A 19,895-nucleotide genomic window follows, 5' to 3' on the forward strand; every position below is an offset into this window, starting at 1 on the left:
TGACCTATCTAGTCTAGGGGCTATGTAACTACCATATAAGTTTCAAAACAGTCAATCCACAGTGAAGTGCACACAGCCTGCATAAAGTATCTGTGATTTTTCAGGAGCCTCTGTGACTTCCGTAAAAATATGACGTCCGATATACTCACCGCCCACCGTCCTTTTGCCAAACCCCCAGACAACATCGCGTCCATGCCATTGCTGAGGAACAGCAACACGGAAACATGTCGAAAAGGTTTACTTTAACGGACGAAACCAGATCGGTCGACCTGTAACGTTACACTCTCACTCCAAGGATGGACGATCTGACAGGATTGTTACTATGAGGTGGATCACGTCTAACATGTATAACGACAATCTCACCGTGTCTATCTAGTCATGAAGAAGCTGTAAATACATTTCAATTTCAGCAGGCAACTATTTTTACACCTACATTATTATTCCAGCCACAATTAATCACAACAATGTACAATTACAAATGATTATATATAAATCGTCAGGTCGTTGTTCTACACACAGACATTAACGTATTTCATACTCGACTCGTGAGATGCAAGAAATCTTCAGACGCACCCATAACAACAAAATACAATACTTTATTGAACCTTTTTTGATAAGAAGTGTGCGCTGCAAACGCGAGCATTTTTGACGATGGTTTCTGTCCAGTCCGCTCGTTTTATCGCGTTTAACCACAGCTGTTGTCGGTTTTTCTGTCTGGCAGTGGCAGCAGGTATGCGATCAAATTTCTAATTTGAGGCTGCATTACATCGATTCTGGCATCCAACATCACAACAAGATGATATTTTAAGCTCCTTATTTAGCCGAATCTGCGCTGGTTTGAATGGGCGGCCTCGCCTCGCCTCCAGTTCTCCCTTTGTTTTGCTTCCAGCTTAGCGCGGTGAAGTCGACCCTACTTACCTGTGGTTGGCCTAGCCGTGCCTCACTCAGAAAACAACAGGCCAATCAGAAGATCGGCTCATGAATATTAATTAGACAGACAAAAATCGACCTGTTCTTAGCAGAGCTCACGAGAGAAGAGCTGTAAAAATATATTGAGATGTTTTTTGGTACTTATACCGCAAATATATATTCTTAAGGACAATATGTACAATATGGGACCTTTAAACTATATTCATCGCGGGGTATTTAATGAAAATGCAATTTTTCATAAAAGGTCATATATGTAAGTGTCAATGCATTTTAAGAAAAATAAAAGACATTTAAATCACCATTTTGCTGCATGTTTGGCTCAGAATGCATTTTGAAACTCTCACTGCATTTTGCAACAATTATCACGCGGTATCACGATGAAAATGCAATCCCAAGCGTCCTACCCCCAAGTCTAAATGCATTTAGGAAAAACAGCATTTAAATGATAATTTTGCTACAGTTTTTGCTTGGACATGTTAAACATATCTACTCAATTTGGGTAATACATTTTCATTTTAATTTTGCAACTTCTAAAGCTTTAAAATATGTTTTTAATTTGCATATTAAAACTAGTGTAGAAAATGGCAAATTTAAATGATATAATTTAATTTTCATTTTGCACTAAATGTTGCACATATGAATGGGAAAATGTACATTTAAATACAGAAATACATTGCCGTTTTACATATTGCATTGCCATTTTGCATATTACATTTCAAATTGAATTTACCTACACATATGCTTCCATGTGGCTCATGGGAAATGGTATGTTTGTACAGTGAAATTGGTGCTTCATCGGAGACACATCTGTGCCTCTAGGTGTCAGTATTAATCCAAGAGGGCTGCCATATCATCCAGCACAACATAAACAAGAAAATATTGACTATACCTTTAAAACAAGTTAGAACAAGCAGGAGGCAAACTAGCATCTCTGTTGTCTTTGAGTATTAAAGTGTTATCCACTCCCTTTAATTACAACCCTTTTGTGTGGCACAACAGTCTATTAAAAAAAAAACACCCATTAGACACTGCACACGACTTCTAATTCGTGCCATCCATTAAGTTTCCTTCCCTTCTTAGAGTCTTAGACGTGAGGAGGGGCTGGTCGCATGATTGACAGTCCTGAAAGAGAGATGCTGAGACTCACTTTGTTTACAGCAGTCAGTAATCTCTTTTTCTGCTAATACCACAGAGCACTGACACGGATCTCTTTATTTCTTTCCCGTATCTTGTCTTTCTCGCTCTTGCCCTCTGCTTCTCTCGTTTTCTATCTCATCCTGCTGTGAATGCTTTCTCAACTTGTACTTATCTCTCCTTTTCTCTCCCTCCCTCTCTCTCTCTCCCTCCCTCCCTCTCTCTCTCTCCCTCCCTCTCTCTCTCTCCCTCTCTCTCTCTCCCTCTCTCTCTCTCTCAAAAGGGGTGGGGAATGTTCTTGTGAAGAGAGCAGGTGCAGTGCCTCCTCTCACTCTCTTTTTCTCTGTCTGTCTCTCTCTTTCCTGGCATCAGCAGTAGGGGATAGTAGAAGGCTGTCTGTGTATGTGTCTGGCTGCAGAGTCGTAGGCTTGAGCCGCAGTAAAATCCCACAGGAGATTAGAGCGGGAACACACGCTAGTCCGGACTCTTTAGAAATGGCAGCACTAGGAGAGAGCAACAGACAGACAAAACAAACACAACAGTAATGAGGAATGGATGAATGTTGTCTCATGGAAAACCTGCACGCTGTCTCTCTCTTTTTTTAACCCTCCTCATTTTCTCTTTCCGTCCGTCTTCGACAGGCTCACTCCTCCCTCCCTACCTCCCCTCCATCCCTCCGCTCCGCTCCTCTCCCTTTCTCTCTCTCTCTCATTCTCTCTTGCGCTCTCTCAGTGGAGGAATGTAGATAGAGGCTGAGCGTACGCCCGCTGCTCTGCACGATATCTACCGCTCACTCTACGGCGGTGGGTCACTCATTAGATGCTGTTCAGAACGGATTTGTACTGCTAATGGATTTGACCATCTACCGTCTCTTCCTGGACAACTCTGCACCTGCCACTGCCTCCTCTGCCGGGTTTATTGCTCAGCTAGCACATACCGGGATCCGTGCTGCAGGTCCCTTGCTCCCTTAAGGATGCTATAAATCAGCAGGAGCTTTGGTCGAGCAAAAAGGGACATATTGCTTCACGGTCAACACCGAGTCCTCCTACGTGAGAGAGCCAGCTTTCTGGGATATGTATAGCTGACTCAGCGCTCGGATACAAGACTGTGAGTCAGATCAAGACCTTGAAAAAGGAATTGGTAAGAACGAGGGAGCCAGAGAGGAAAAATATGAGCCAGTGTTTAACTTTTACTGAACTCTACCTTCAAATATTGCAATGAATGGAGGTACGAGGTCAGAGGATAAATCTAACGGTGGTGTCATCTGCAAAAAGAGGGATTTGATAATCTGACGACAGAGAGTGCTGCTGCAACGGCTGGTGCTTGGAGTCAACATGCAGATGATTTCACTCCTCCCTTTCCTTCCACCTTCTTTGCTCAGTACCTTTATTTAACATTTGTACCATTTTAGTGATCTTGCAGCGAGCTGGAAGTCATTTGGACGTATTGGTGGAACTGGACTAAAGGACTGTCCTTTTTACCGGATTCTGCAACCGCTGAGATTTCTACCTCCGGAATTCTATTGGGTGTATGCGCTTATCTGTTTGTGAGTGTGTGTATGTGTATTAGTTGTGTGTGGATGTGATTTGTCTGCCTTGATGTGTTCGTAACTATCTCTGTTTTCTTGAGGTTGTGATTTACTTTCCAATTTTTTTCCAATGTCTGGCATTGCTGGCCAGCGTTTCGCCTTGTGCTGTCCATGTCTGCCGAGTGCCCGGCCGTGGGGTTAACCCTTACCGTGCCACAGGCGAGATGAGTGACAGCTCTGGAACAGTGAACAACTCGGGGGCTATGGTACTGGAGGAGCCCGATGGGAGAGGTGGCTCCGGTGGACGTGAACAAGCCCAGGCCCCTGCTCGTGGTGGCATTTTAAGGTGTGGGAGCTGTGCCCTTTGGCCCCGCCAACAGACTTGGCTCTGCGTGGTTCCGCTTCTCATTGGCTTCATAGGCCTAGGGCTCAGTCTGATGCTGCTTAAATGGATCGTAGTGGGTTCTGTGCGGGACTACGTGCCTACTGACTTGGTGGACGCCAAGGGAATTGGCCAGGACCCCATTTTTCTGTCCAAGCCTAGCACTTTTCCTAAGGGATCTGACACCACCACCACAACCACTATTGGAGGGGTCAGCTCGGCCAGCCCCACCGTCACCACTGTGGTGCGGAGCAGGACTCGAACGGGAACTCCTCCGAATGTTCCCCCTAGGGGTGGTGGTGCATCCGGCAGCCAGGTGACACAGAAGAGCCCCTCTACACGCTTTGTCACACGTAATCCCACCTTTACGACCACCGTGGCCTCTACCACAACGTCTACTGTCCATACGTCCACCTCCAGCCCCTCTCCCTCCAACCCTGCCGTTCTAAACGACTCCACCCAAATGTGGACCAGAGAGCAGTCATCCACTGAGAGGCACGTGACCACACCTGGTCGAACCCACGTCAGCCGCAAGACACGTAAGTTTGATACTTTCTGATTGTTTCTTGCTGGTTTGTGCAGTTCTGCTTCTGGTGGGGACTGTTGGTGATCAGTGTTTTTTTTTTCTGTCTTTGTAGATTGCAGTTTTGCATGGTACTCTTAGCAAGTGTATACTGTGTTAATGACTTTCCAGATGCGAAACATGACTCGTTGCTGTGTGCAGTCCCATCTATCATGTCGGCAGGGAGCGGCAGATGCACTAATGACAAACAGTGACTCTGACCACTCCCCGTGTTTCAAAATATGATAGAGTGAGTCAAGAAATATAAAGAGAATTTCATAGGTGTAATAGCGTAAAACAGCTTTACTTTTTATTATTTTATATTTTTTCACTGACTGCAGCACATGAAAAAGCTTATGTATCAGGATGTCAGTTAGTGAACATCAGAAGATGTCTCCTTTAGCTCTGCATGTGCTGATTATTTTTTCATATTGGATTACTGGAAGAGCTTCAAGCAATGTGTCTAATAATGGTGTCATACTTTGCATAGATTTATGTAATTGACAGATATTACACATTTTGCTGTTCATTTAAAAACTGCAGGAGCCATTGAAAATAAGAAAACTGTAACGTATGTGCTAATGGTACACCCCAGCGTAACATCAATGGCATTTTAATTGTCTGTGCGCGCATAAATTGATTAATGCGTCATCATGCCTGATTGCTCACACCTGCTCATAGTATTACCTGACGCCAAGGTATGCTGTCCATATGTGATTCTGCTGTGGGATTATAGTGCCTTTACTGTAGTCATCAGAATGCCTGGATAGAGAAGCGTTCACAATTAATGATCACGTTAATTTGCATACAGTGGACAGCCTGTGCACAGTGACATTTAGGAAGTCTGGCGCGGCGTTATGTCTGAATACTTGTAATAAGGATTACAGTGACTCTTTGTAGTAGAGTTTTTGTTCTAGCACTGTGTATATTGTAATATTTTGAAGAGCCCTTTCTTTGAATTCGGATGGTAATGTTGGATCATAGCGTCGGGTAGTAAGAGGTTGTCATGCCTCACCACTCTATGAGATTACTTCACGCTCCATGTTTAATCCAGATTAAGTTACCTTCATTCATGGAAGCTGCTACTGTTACATCTACTGTTAGTCTTTAGAAAACTTACCTTGTAATGGAAAAGCTGCTCTGTATTTTTATGTGTGGGTTTTATAAGAAGTTTAAAATTACAATAAAATTAAGTTAGCAGATTTTTTTCTGTGTTTTCAAATTAGGAAAGCGTAATTTTGTCATATTTAGTCTCCATTTCCGGGGCTCAACAAGGGTGGCCCACAAACAACATGGGTGACAATGGGAAACAACATAGATGAGGTTTTGTCAAAATTGTAAGAAGTGATAGTTCAGAAGCATCAGTCTGAAGGAAAACTACAGAGCAATGACTAATGTTTTGCATTGAAACACTTTTGCAACTTTTATAAATTGTAGTATTTATGCAGTATTATAATTTGTTAGCATAATTATATTTTGTGAAAAAGCTGGAATATAATTTTTGTAAATAACACAAAAATTAAAAAGCTAATTATAAATAATGTAGAAATTAAATTTTTCTTGCATAACAATCCCTACTGTTGACCCGTTTTTACAAGCACAAAGTGTCTCTGTTTGTAGTAATGTAGAAGCCCCTCAACTTGCAGTAATAAAAAAGAACCCATGAATTTCATGAGGTGTCGTAAGGCTTTGAACAAGTCCTTATCATATACTTTGGTTGTACAATAATTCATTACCATTGCAATTGTCTGCCAGTGGATATCTTAATCCTTTATGTCTCCAAGCAACAATTGCCTACCTTTATCAATAGCACAGAGAAAAAGATAACTAAACCATTTGTGATCCAAATGCATTTGAGAGCTCACAGCTGTGGCACGACTTAAAACCCATTACTGTTAACCATATTTGATATTATAGCTAGAAACAGATCTTTATTTGAAAACTTTCCAGGTAAAGAGGCCATTTTGTTTTCATAGAATATTATTCTACAAGATTGGCTATGGTGAATTGAGTGGCCGGTAATTTTATTTTCCTTTTTGCACTTCTGTTAGTTATTTTTGGTTGATGAAGTGGAAGGTCCAGTGCTGCTGCCATGGATCTGTTAGTACTGCAGCTCATATAAGAGCAAAGCTAATTAGAGTTGAATGCAAATTTGCATTTGTTTCTGGGGGCACCTTGCGATGAACTGATTGTATAAAAGCCATATCTCAATGTGATCGATTATGAAGTTGCAGAATCAATTGTAGCATTAAGTGAAAACAGCTTTGGTTGAAACCGGCTGACACGATTCCTGGTTCCAGCTGACTGCCATTTAATGACCATTGATTCTTCCTTTGTTTTGTAACATCAGACTGATTGGGAGGAATAGTTTGTGTCATCTATAGTACCACACCGTATGGGACATTTACTGCACTGTACCACTGTTTGCTCTTGAAATACAATTGAGATTGGAATCATTTCATGACATTAAATCATTGCCAGTGTTAAATGACTTAAAATCATTCAGAATGTTGTAAGATGGTGATTGATTTATTTGCCTCGTCTGTCTATTTCCTGGTTTAATAGAAAGCATAAAAGTGCTGCCTTCCAGTGCCATTAGAGCTTAATTTCACTATGAGACTATTTTTTTTTTTTTTTTTTTTTTTAAATGCCACTTTGATTTATCTTTTTAAGATCTCCTAGAGGAGGGATGAAGCCTTAAATATTAATGCTTAGAAAGAGAAACATGTTCAATATGTAGAAGAGCATGTGAATAATTGACAAGGGTGTGCTGAAAAATTATCAGGGAAAGGGATGAAATATATGGAGGGTTTTATAAATAGAGGTGGAGGAGAGGACGATGAAAGCAGACAGTGGTGACCGGATTCAGCATATCAATGTGTGGAACATGCCAGAACTGGAATCTCTGTAGGAAGAAATGTTGCTTCTAGTCAACCCATATATAATAAGAGAAGATTAAGATAATTTACAGAAGATAATTTAAAGTCTTGCTGGTTTTATGTCACTTTCAAAGTGAAATGTCCACTGAGTGGTGCTAAAAATGACCATGCAAAAATAAGTCTTTGTTTATAATTAATCTGCCCCGTAATCATAATTTGTGTGATAAGGAATGAAAGTAGTTGCTGTTTTACTGCTATAGTGTTCATTTCAGCTGGAAACTGCAGTGAATGTTTTTGGACTTTTGTGGAAATGTAGGAAAGGTACATTTTTGAGCCTTTGATGAAAGTAAACACTCTTCAAAGCAACTCCTTATGTCATTTCAAACCTGTATGACTTTCTTTTTACTGTAGAAAATGAGTAAACGATGACAGAATTTTTGGGTGAACTGTTCAAGTTGGTCATTCCATGTTGATGTTAATAAACCTTGTATCCTTAATCATTAATTTAAATGATTTAACTTATTAAACCAATATGTTGTTAAAGTTGAAACTGCTGTGTGGTTGCTGTGCCATACATCTATCAGTTGTGTTTAACTGTCATCTTTTTTCTAGCTTGTAATGTAAGCAGCTCATTTTTCCCAATGATTAAGTCTCAATGTTCTAAATTCTATGGAAATGAAGGACATTAACAGTCATTCGACCACTTTATGTTCAAAATGTTTTATCTATTTAGTTTTAGGTTGAAATTAACATCAAAAATTTTGACAGCTGACATTTTTGCATGAGGGATGACTTTTAGAAAATACCAGTAATGATTATAAACTCATGAATGCCTATTTGTGAAGTGTTGAACTCTGGTTCAAATGCAAATCGTTTCTGTATTTTCCATTTAGTTATTCACCAAATAGCGCAATCTTGAATCTTAAACCGCCACCTTTCTGGGGGTAACAAATACGCCTCACAGGAGAAAGGCTTAAATCGTTGACGATAAAAGATGCATGGGATGTTTATAAGAAAACAATAAGCTGTTCATCAGCTATGCTGTAGGCAAATGTTAAAGGAGGAAGCTTTGTCTTCATTACCACAGGTTTAGTTTCTGTCAAAGGGATTGGGCGTCTAGATCAGTCATATAGAAGATCATTATAAGCACTGTTTGGAAATAGATCTTTCATTGATTCTACGGAGATAGAGATACTTGTTTATGACATTGAATTCACAAAGCTCTCAATTAACTAATAGCTACATTAAGTCTTAATGATGCTTTCTGACACAGACTAATGCTATTTTTTGTGTGCATGCTTCACATTGCAACATTACTTACTCGTTGCTTAATCAGTTTAAAATACTAATATTATGTACACTCTAAAAACAAGTTATCTGTCATCATTTACTTTCATCTTGGATTTATATATTTTTATGTTCTTTTTGTGTTGTGCTGATTAAGTATGATGTAATTTCCTTTGTCCATTGCTTTTGTTTCTCCTGCTTCCCTTTTATTTCTTGTCTTTTGTCTCACGGTATCCTGTGCTACTTCAAACCCTTTAATATCCATGGACAAACAAATATCAAGTTGCTCTGGCGGGTTGCCTTGGTCACTTGATGGTGTTCAGGCTTTTCAGCCTAATACCACATTGTGACTTTAAATAGAGCTGACCAGAATGACAAATGAGGACCATAACCTTCAACAAACCATTCTGTTGAAGCTCAAGCCAATCAGAGTTCAGGAATAATGTTTCCTCTTAGCCCACAAATACAGCCCTGCATAAAGGAACACAGCCCCACTGTGAATCCTGCTTATTATTGTTGCAGCTTAAAGCCTATTGAAATATCCGAGCCAACACGAAAGAACACTGTAGAAAGATGTTTACGTTCCTCAACACCTTAGTAGTTTCATACTTATAGTAATACTGTACATTTAAATCAAGAAGACATGGAAGTAAATATATATTAGGGCTGTTAAGCAGTTAACATTTTTTATTAAATTTATATTTATCAATTAATAGCACATCAATTTGTTCTGAGAAATTACCCCCAAAAGATTGGTCATTATTGTGTTAAATGAGAAAAGCAGTGTTTAAACATTACAAAAAATTGTCTCTAGAAAGCTTTGATTCAAGACAGAATTTATTACACATGAAATTAAGGCTACAATGTGGCCATAACATTGTTTTCAGAAGCTGCGTCTCACAAGGCATTTAGGTATATTTACACAGACTGTTCAGAGGTGGCATGAATGCATTTATGCTGCAGTTAGAATAGCATAAAAAATGCTATGAGATAATTGGTTTTTAAAAATGCTAAACTATTACTGTATATAAAACAAAATCCTTATCCAATAATCAGAAATGACTGGGGAGAGACCCTAATACCAGACCAGTGAATAGTTAAATAAAGATGGTCTGTTATATTGGTCTAGCTGTAATAATTAATTCAAAGCATCATTGTAAATCATGCCCACAAATTGAATAACTCTTGGAATTAACTTGAACTTAAAAGAAGGTGATTTGCACAATTAGCAAGGCTTTTTTTTTTTTTTTTTTTCTGCAGTGGTGCATAAAATAACTCCTCTGCATATCCATTTCAGTCTTTTGCTGTGTATGTTTGTGTGTGTTTGTGGCTGGTCTGCATTGTCCCCTTTCAGCACTACCTAAGGGATAAAAGAGTGCATCACACACCCCGAGTCTGTTATGAGATATTGATTCACGTGTGATTGTCTACGAGACTGGTGAAACTCAGCACTTTGACTGGGATCAGTTTTAGTGTCACAGGCCTGATTGCGCATGCACAGCACTTTCCTCTGTTCCTGGGCTTGTTTTGAGGAGCCGCAGAGCCCTGTCCTTTGTGAGTGCACTGGATGTCATAAACAATTTCATAATAATTCAATTTCACCCCTGAATTTGGTAGAATAGCGCTGTGAAATTTAGGCTTTGTTTTAGGATGTTTTCTCGCCAGCTCCATTTTGAGTTGTGTAGATTTCCTCTTTTTCAATGAAGCAGTGGTGTCACCATTCTTATTTGGAATACCTCAATGCCTGCTATACATGATTTGCTCTCCTACACTAGTTTGACAGATGTAGTTTGACTAAATCTGTCAAAGTACACATTTAGATTCTCCCACTCTAGTTTGACTAAACAAGAATAAAGACTGTGCAAGTATCAGAGCTGTCTGAACGGTGCAGCTGCAGTATGGGAAGTCTCTCTCACAGCCCTGAGGGAACGATCCTACAGCCATGACATGATCCCTTATGCCTGAACTCATTTAGGCTGCTTAGAGCGATCTCTTTTTGCTTACCCTCGCTCTCTCCCATTCTATCTCTCCTTCAAAATGCTGGTTGGTGGCTAATGTGCTCCATGTGCTCTCCATTTAGTTTTCTCTCCCTCACTTTTTCTCTTTTGCTTTCTCCTTATCCTCTTGTGGTTATCGAGGCAGATCTGTCACAGGGACACTGCACCTCAGGACATGGCTTCACACACCGTGACAGCATCCAGCCAACACACTCTCAGCTCAGATGGCAGATTAAAGAGGGGTCACACATGCCCCCACAAACACACACACATTTTGATGTCATACCGAGGTTGATGAATGGTGGAAATGGAGCGAGCGATTTGCACGGCTGTGCGGTCAGCGCTCCCACGGTGAGTGTCTGAGTACGTTCGAGGGAGCGGTCAGCACGGATGCGGACCGTTAGAGGCCATATGCGTCGTCTTCCTGATCAGATCTGGCTGGCATCTGCAGGGCTGAACACGTCAGTCCTAGTGCTGCCGCTTTCCCGTTTCAGCCACCTGTCAAATGTTACTGATGATTTCCCACTGAGCCTCTGCCTCTCGCCTCTGACTCCGCACATACTGTAGACGTGAGTCAGAATCATAAATGACTGCTGTAGTGATGAGATCTAATATGCATAATGTACGATTTAATGTACATCATTTTAAAATGTCAGTTAGGTTTTAAATGTGAAGTGTCTGCTCCAAACCAAACAATTGTTTATTCTTTACCTGAATCAAATGCTGATTCCTTACACAGAGGGAGACATAAATAAACAAAGAGGCCCAGACAATTTGATTTGATTTAATTTAAAATTCATATTTAAACCCCCCCCCCCCCAAAAAAAAAACATATATAAAATAAATAAATATGAAATGAATCTCAGATCTTTTATTTAATTTTTAAAATATATTTGATATTTTTTGGAGGACCAGACTCTTGTTGTTAAAAGCATAATCACATTAATAAAATGTTTAAATTATTTTTTGCATAGTCTTTTTTTTTTTTTGATTGGCACAGTAAAAATGTTATTTATGTATGTATGTATGTATGTATGTATTTATTTATATTTTATTTTGTTTGTTTGTTTTTAAATGTGATTCTACATGGTTTAGCCTTTAAATAATACCATTTTTTAAACTAGCAAGTGTACCACTTTAGCGGTATTTACTCTGTTATTATAGATACAATCTGATCTTTAATATTCAACATTCTTATAGTAATAATAATAATAATAATAATAACAACAGTAACAATAAACATATCATAAAAGGGAGCGGGAAAGGTCCTTAAGGCGAGATTCAAACTCGGGATGCCGGCATGCTTCCCAACAAGGCTGTTGGCGCCAACTTTTATGTGATATATTGGATTAAATCTAGGGGAAAAAAGTCTGCCATTGAGGTAAGAAAATCCAACTCAGTTTGAGATATATTCTCTAAAAACACACTAGGGTCCTATGCAGTTTTGCTGTTCTCGTAAATGTATCTGCTTTTAAAGATGGTTAGATATTCCACAGAATTTGAGCTTCTGAATTCTGTTCGCACAGATTCTGTGCCAATGACTGGAAAATGTTCTCCGTGGCATGTGCTCTCTTTAACCGACCTTGTCTGACTTCTTTAGTGGAATACTTTGGGGATCATCAGCCTAACAGTAATACCGTATTATAAAACCATAAAACTAGATTCCACTGTCTCACTACATTAGCTCAAAGTAGGCCTGTCCACCTACTCTGCTGCTTTTGCATGCTGACAGGTGAATAGTTTGCCTACGTTGAGCCCCGCAAGACTCTCTTACTGGCCCATACGATCTCCTCTCAATTTCTGCTCCATTTAGAGTGATCAGAGATTCACAGTATCATCAGTGAAAGCTCATGCTCAGACAGGATTCCTCAGATATGACACAAAATGGAGGCAGTGTGGATGAGATGATTGACAGTAGCAGAGGAGCCTTGAGAGAGACGCTGGTTCAGAAAGAAGTTCATTTGCTTCTGACTAGCTGTAATTTCCTGAGTGACAGAACGGTGATATATCGAAGTGACTGTGTTTGGCTTTGTGTTAAATGAGTAATTGAGAGAGTGAGTGGAATGTGTGACAGACAAGTTTAGATTCAGTGCAGAGATCTGAAGAATTTCTGTGTGAACGATCAAAGTTTAGATAAGACCATAATTGTCACATAGAGTGAATGAGGTAAAATCATCATTTGCCATTTGAATTTTCCATTCCAAAAATCAATATAACAATAATAATAATAATAATTAGGGTTGGTAATTTAACACGTTAATTAGATTAGTTAATTACGGTGAAAAATTACGCGTTAAAATTATTGATGCATTTAACGCACTTGCCCCGCCCCAGACCAACGTTGATCATCTGACCTTTCATACAGCTGATTGATGACAAATATGAGGCAGGGTAACAACTCACTGCGTGAGGAAGCCTAGGGAACGTAGGCCTACTTAGAATGTCCCTAAAATTCAAAATATAGGGCAAAAAATGCCCCTGTTTGAGTTTTTGTCTCATATTTACATCATATAGTTAAGCAATATCACACGATCAATAGGCTAAGTGCAATATCACACGAGTGATCTTTTACAACAGTTCAGTAAGTAAGAAGTTAATATTGTGTTGTGTCTCCGAGCAACACACAGCAGCATTTAATTCCTTAATGCACGTTTTGAACGAACTGGGTGAACCATTTGGCGCTTTGAACCATTGGCCATAGGCGCGTTGGATTTGAAGCGGTGCTGCACAGACCGATCGGTGTATGACATGAAAGTACCGCGAGAGCGATTCAAAAGCATAAAGGAGCCGTCTGCTCTTTATAGCTCTTGCGGTACTTTGATGTCAGACATCGATCGGTCTGATGGTGATGATCCGCTTCAAGTCGAACAAGCCTAATTATTCAATGGACCATTCAAAAACAACCATTTACTTCACTCCTGAATGAATCAGCCATTTGAAGAATCAAATGAATGAATAAATGACTCAATGGCTTAAGCATTAAGACATTTACCACCACCTACTGGCAGTTTTAGTTTATTATTTAGAGTATCATTTCATTAAATAAATAATTTCATATTTCCATAGTAATAATAATAAAATTTATAAAATTAATTATTAAAGACAGAGTTCACCCACCCAAAAATGACAATTGTGTCATCATTTACTCACCCTCATGGTCCAAAAGAGTATATGAAATAAATTTTATCAAACAAAATATTTCTTGCTGAAGCTACTTTTTTGTAATGTATGATTGATGCTTTACACAACAATGACTTGAAATGATCTTTTGGGAGTAATTCCTCAGCCAAATGTGATTAATTAATTAGATTAATTAATTGCCTCATCATGTAATTAATTAGATTAAAACATTTTATGGTTTACCAGCCCTAATAATAATACATTTCTAGTCATTGATGATTACTGGATATGCCAAAAGATATGGGAAACATGTTCTACAGGAAAAGGAACTGTTTTAAACAACAGGGTGCCTCGGCAAGACAGCGAATAGTACATTAGTAAAAGAAAATGCTCTGTTTTAAAGCTCACCATTCATGCTTTGAGTCATGTCATTTCAAAGTCTTGGAAGAGTTGTCTTTTGCTCTCTTTCTCCACAGGAAAGCAGTTCACTACATCCTTGGCAGTTGGATCAGGGGTGTTTTTACTGACTGAAATAAAGAAGTGGCGGCCCTCTCGGAAAAGTAGCATTTACGTGTCTATCTCAGTGACAGCGAGGAGACCTGGGACATTTTGCTGAAGTGAGAGAGGGAGTGATCGAAATAAATATGAAGAGAGAGTTATTACAGATTAGAGACATAATCTTTTATTTATGGAGACAAATTCCAGCAAGCTGCGCAGTGAGCTCCTATGGCACATGCCAATGTGCAGGCGTCTGATGAGGACCAGCACCCACCCAACTCTCTCTCCATTTCTCATTCTGAGACAAGACCCAGGTTTTGAAATATCTTTTTCGCTACTTCTCCTTTATCTTATCAATTCTGTAATGCATTTCATAAACCACATTCTGTTTGGGGGCTAAAAGTCCCAGTGTTATTTTAGTTATTTTAGGGCCAGAATTTTTTACAGCCGGAAAATTAAACTGAACTATCCTTTTCAAACTGAAGAATTAATTTATATAATTCATTTACATGCTGTATATCTCTTCGATATGAGAACTGATTGTTAACTAAATTTTATTTTTATTGAAGTTTTCTTCTGTAAGTCAATCACATCTTTCTGTTTTGCTTTGCGTATTCCAACGTGGTCCAATGAGAATTACCCTCTTTTGTGGGTAATTTCTTAGCCAAATTTTATGTGTGATTAATTAATCACTACATTGTGTAATTGACAGCCTTAGTCTTTACTGTCACTTTTGATCAAATTAACGCATCCTTGCAGAATAAAAGTATAAATTTTTCAACTAATATCAAACTGGCATGAACTGAGAAATCAAAATTCCCTTGATCATTTGATATATAAGAGGTCATTGTGATATAAAAACATTCTGTAAGTTTTAGAACTCAAAACTTTCTCGTTAGTCTAAAAACAGCTTATATTGAAGCCAGTCTGCCAAAACGACAGCTTGTGGAATGTGCCACTTTATGTCGTAATAGTGTGGTGGTGCCACCGCTGAAGATCAACGCTTGCCTGTACATCACTGTCTGTTTAGTCCCGCCCACCAATTCGCACATGTAGTAGGTAAATGACAACTAAATGGTAAATGGTCTATGTGGAAACCAAACGATAAACTTTATTTGATGAACTGTATTTTTAATAAAGTGCCAGACCGTGTCAGTGAGAACTTGGTTCTTTTGTTCACTTCATTTTACTACAGATTTGTTTACAAACAAGGCACAATTCGACACAGGGTTTTCAGAAAGATTGAAACTTATAGCCAATGCTGTGCCTACTATATTGGATCCGACAGTAATGTTGCAACACACAATTGGGAGTAACTGTTTTTATTACGTGATCACTATTGCTGTCTTATTACAGATCGTTTGATATGAGTATTTATGCATTTTAAACCTAAAACACAGTAGTGTCCATCTAGGAAGGTAGTAGGCTGTAAAACATACACAACTGTTAGCCAATCATAGCAGAGGGCATTTACTTCTGACTCTACAATCCGCTACGCCTATTCAAACAGAGCTTTCCAACGAGGGTGGTCAAAACAGGACAGAGAATAACCTATTACCTCTAAATTATGATGTTTTTATGTAAAAATCTATAACATTAGTGGACATCAAAGTACAAAATAATAAAAAATTTGTTCATGACCCCTTTAATAGGTAAAAATGCATGTGCTTTTAATGGTGTTTATAGACAATGGAACAACAATAAGAAAAACACTTTAAAATAAAATCTATGAAAGTTGCACATTTTCATACATACTTAGTTGTACTGTTACATACGATTTTGCTGTCTGGTACAAATTATTATGAATTATAGGAGTGTGTTGTGTTTCAGGTCACTTTTAGTATGGACGCACCTGTGCTCTGACCTTTCACTGTGTGTAAGTGCCATGTAATATTAGTTATTATCAAAGAAAATGGTTACTTTCTACTTGTAAAAACAATGTAAAACTACAGCTTTTGTCTCTCTATGAGGACTGATTTATGTTTTCTATCTTTCTTTTGCTTAACTTTTGGTAACTTCCCTGAGCTGTTTGAACTTTTCTCACCCTCATTAGTGTTAGACACCCTCAGGCGTCCAGTTCCAAACAATTATTAACCTTTAAGGAGAGGCAGGCGCTCAGACGGAGGCGCAGTGCTTGGATACCTGAATCAAATTATTTTGGGGTTACCGAGAGGGTGATATACGGCTCTGTATGCAGCCAGCAGGCTGCCAGTTATTGGTCCCCCATGACAGGAGTTAGAAAAGTGTGTGCGGGGTGCATTAAAACACATTAATGCACATTTCTTTTCACCATCTGATGATACATGCGTAGTCAAGAGTGTCCAACATGTTTCTTGCATAACCCTCTTCAAAGTCCACTGTGTGTATATGATGTGTCCATCACATGTGTACCTTTGATCTCAGCAAGATATTTGGGTGCGCTCAAAGCATTGTATGATGAAAATGCCTTATCTTACTACATCTGCGACATCAAACATGACAGCCTTTGGTCTGTATGTGCTTTAATGTGGTATATTTTAGTGACACTTCAAGCTGTACTCTCTTCTGGGGTGTTTTATAAATATTTTCCATGCATCTTGATGGACAGTAATCCTTTTGCGACAAGATACTCGGCTAAAACCGCTCAATATGGCCTCAATCGGAGAGATGAACCTGTCTGTCACAATATACCAGACAGTCATGGATGGACAGCTTTAAGCAGGTTGTAGAAAGTTGTTTGTGTTTGTTAGATATTTCGGCCTTGCCTCAGCCGGGCTTGCCTTTTGCAGTTTGCTCGGGTAGTCTGCGTATGTGTGTGCGCGTGTGTGTTTGTTTTTCTTGTGATGGAGTGTACGACCAGGGGCCACGGAGTGATGGATGGTGGAAGAGGACGACAGATCTCTCAGATGGCCAGCCTTTGCCGGTAATGGTGGTGAAATGCGATACCAGGGCAGAGCAGGAAATGGGGGAATAAGCAGGCTCCAGCCTTAATGCTGACAGAATCAAATGGGCAGCGCTTTCTCTGAACTCCTCCAAAGGCGTTTTCTGCAGGGTTTCGACTGAATAGTCTAGCACTACCTGTTGTGTAATCTATATATTTTAGCCAGTGGCACGGCCACCCACCTTTTACCACTTCGGCTGCGTGTGGATATCGGTATTTGTTTTGGACGGCCACCCCAAACACCAGCTGTCTGGTGACCCCTCCCCCTGACCTTTATCCAAGCTTGTGATTAGCTGAAGCAGAGGAGATGTTATAAATATGTATGAGGCCAAAACCACTGTGGATTTGCATAATACCATATCAGCCTGACATTTTGGCTTGTTACATAATCATTAAACGAGTTTAAAAAAGGCAACAAAATCACCCTGTTTAGAACTAAGAAATCTGAATGTAATGAGTTTGAAGGCATATCTATGTGTGAGTGCTGTTAGTGAAGGGCATTGTCTGTTTATCTTGCTCTCTATGGCTGCAGGTGGCCTTCGTGGGGTGGCAGATGGGAATGTGGAGTGGAAGGATAGATGAAAAAAGTTTTTCTGTGTGAATTGTTGGTAATAATCTCTATACAGATGGCTGCAGTTTGTAAAAGAGAGGGAGAGACACTAGTGGCGTGTTGTGTAACTGTGTGTGTGTACATAAGCAAACACTTATGAAGGATTAATGAATGCATTAGTCTCTTTGCCAGACAGACAGCGAGCATGCAGAACGTCCATATGTGTTTGTGTGTGTAGAGTGTAAAGCTCATCTCATGAAAACTACACTAAATGGGAGCAATAAGTTCATGAGATGAGTTGATAAGTGCTTTGAGTACCTGCAATGTTCAGATCCCTGTGTTGTGTGTGTGTGAGAGAGAAGATAAACAAGATAAATGACACACGAGAAGCTGCCTTAACTGGAGCCTTGTAATGGTGAATGACAAAATCAATCATCATTGCTCATGTTTCATGCACGTTTGGTTTGATTGAATGCCCTTGCAGAACAACAGCATATCTTATAGTAGCATAATATACATATCATTTCAAAAAGATAATAGGATGAGCTTTTCCTGATCTTTTGAGATTTATTAATGGTTTGTTGTGCTGTGGAACCATACTATAACTTTCTGAACAGAAAACTTTGCCAATGATAATAAAATAAAAACCATTTATGGAGAAACTACTGTTTAAAAGTTTTTTTTAATGCTTAGTCGCATGCTCACCATAGGTACTTTTATTTGATCGATAAAAAATATTATTGTGAAATATTATTGTAATTTAATATTTCTACTATTTTAATATATGTTATAATGTAATTTATTCCTATGTTGAGAGAGCTTAGTTTTCAGCTTTTTCAGTGTCATGTGATCCTTCAGAAATCATTTTAATATGCTGATGCGGTGCTCTTATTAATATCAATGTTGAAAACAGTATTTATTTTAAATGGAAATGTTTTTTAATATTGCAAACAACATATTTACTGTCAATTTAATGGATCTTTGCTGAATATAAGTAGAAAAAAAAAATAGACTCCCAAGTTTTAAATGGTTGTATATGTACGTAATCTACTATAAAATTTGTTTTGTTTTATCTATTAAAAAATTGGTTTAGTTGTGTTGTATGTTTTGTTTGTTAAATGGACGATAACATAAATTTGTGATGGTGTCTATGGGCAAAAAGGGAAAGCAAGTTTGATTTTCATAGATACAAAAATAATGTATTATTTTCATGTAAGGTTATTAGTAATATTATTTATTGACAAGTAGTATATTCTTGCTTTAAGCATAAACATGATTAATTATATTGTATTGCCTTGTAGTGCTTATAGTGAAGATCTCTGTTCATTTATGACTTCCTGACAAGTCCATTTGAAATCCATCTCCAGCCTCCCACTTCCTCTCTAGTCTGTCAGTCATAAGGCAGGGGTCCATTAAATTGCATGGAAAAACAATGAATGGCAGCAACTCTCTCAGGCCCAAATCATGCTTTCACGTTCAAAGCAGAGCTGCATATAATTGTGTGTAAACTGTGGGATACAAAATAAGGCCATTTTTGTACATGGAAACATAGACACTCATGTGCCCCACACTGACTGTAGTGCTTCTCTGTGATAGTGTCTCTCTGCAGGGACAAGGCTGTCACGGTGTCACACTGCTTGATGATGCCATGCCCTTTCACTGCAGCTCTTTCAGTCAGATGTAATAGTTCACATCTTAAATCTTCCCAGCATAACCGGTCTGCAGTTTAAAATGCTCCTGGGTTAGGTTAGCCTGTAGTGAAAAGAGAGGGATTTGTTGACAGCCTTGTATGATGAGCAACTTCATCTCTCATGTTAACAAAAGCAGCAAAACATGTACAGACACACACACACACACACACACACACACACACACACAAACAAACATTCAAAGCCCTCCAGAGGGGCGGTATCATCCCATGCTGTCAAAGTATAGAAACACATTAGCATAGATTAGTCAGTCACAAGCTGACAAGCTCTGGGGAAAATAAACAATCAAAGCTAATTAATAATTTGTGCAGCGGGTGTGAGTCCAGGTTTGTGTTATGATTTAATACTTTAGGTATATATGTGCAGTATTTGGAAACTTGAGCCATTCTTAAAAGATAT

General features: G+C 38.9%; 1 protein-coding gene across 2 annotated transcripts in view; it reads left to right on the forward strand.

Moving 5' to 3' along the window:
- The first annotated feature begins 2,479 nt into the window (after positions 1-2,479).
- The window catches only part of LOC131551820 (pro-neuregulin-3, membrane-bound isoform), a 315,008-nt gene continuing 297,592 nt past the window's right edge, over positions 2,480-19,895 (forward strand). The window contains exon 1 of one of the 2 annotated variants that reach the window (XM_058794979.1): positions 2,480-4,513. In XM_058794979.1, coding sequence (XP_058650962.1) covers positions 3,817-4,513 — 697 coding nt within the window. In that variant the 5' untranslated portion in view covers positions 2,480-3,816. The remainder of the gene's footprint in view (positions 4,514-19,895) is intronic. The other variant, XM_058794980.1, reaches the window with a different exon arrangement.

Source organism: Onychostoma macrolepis, chromosome 13 (assembly GCF_012432095.1).
Source record: "Onychostoma macrolepis isolate SWU-2019 chromosome 13, ASM1243209v1, whole genome shotgun sequence".
In the NCBI taxonomy this organism is placed as follows: Eukaryota; Metazoa; Chordata; class Actinopteri; order Cypriniformes; family Cyprinidae; genus Onychostoma; species Onychostoma macrolepis.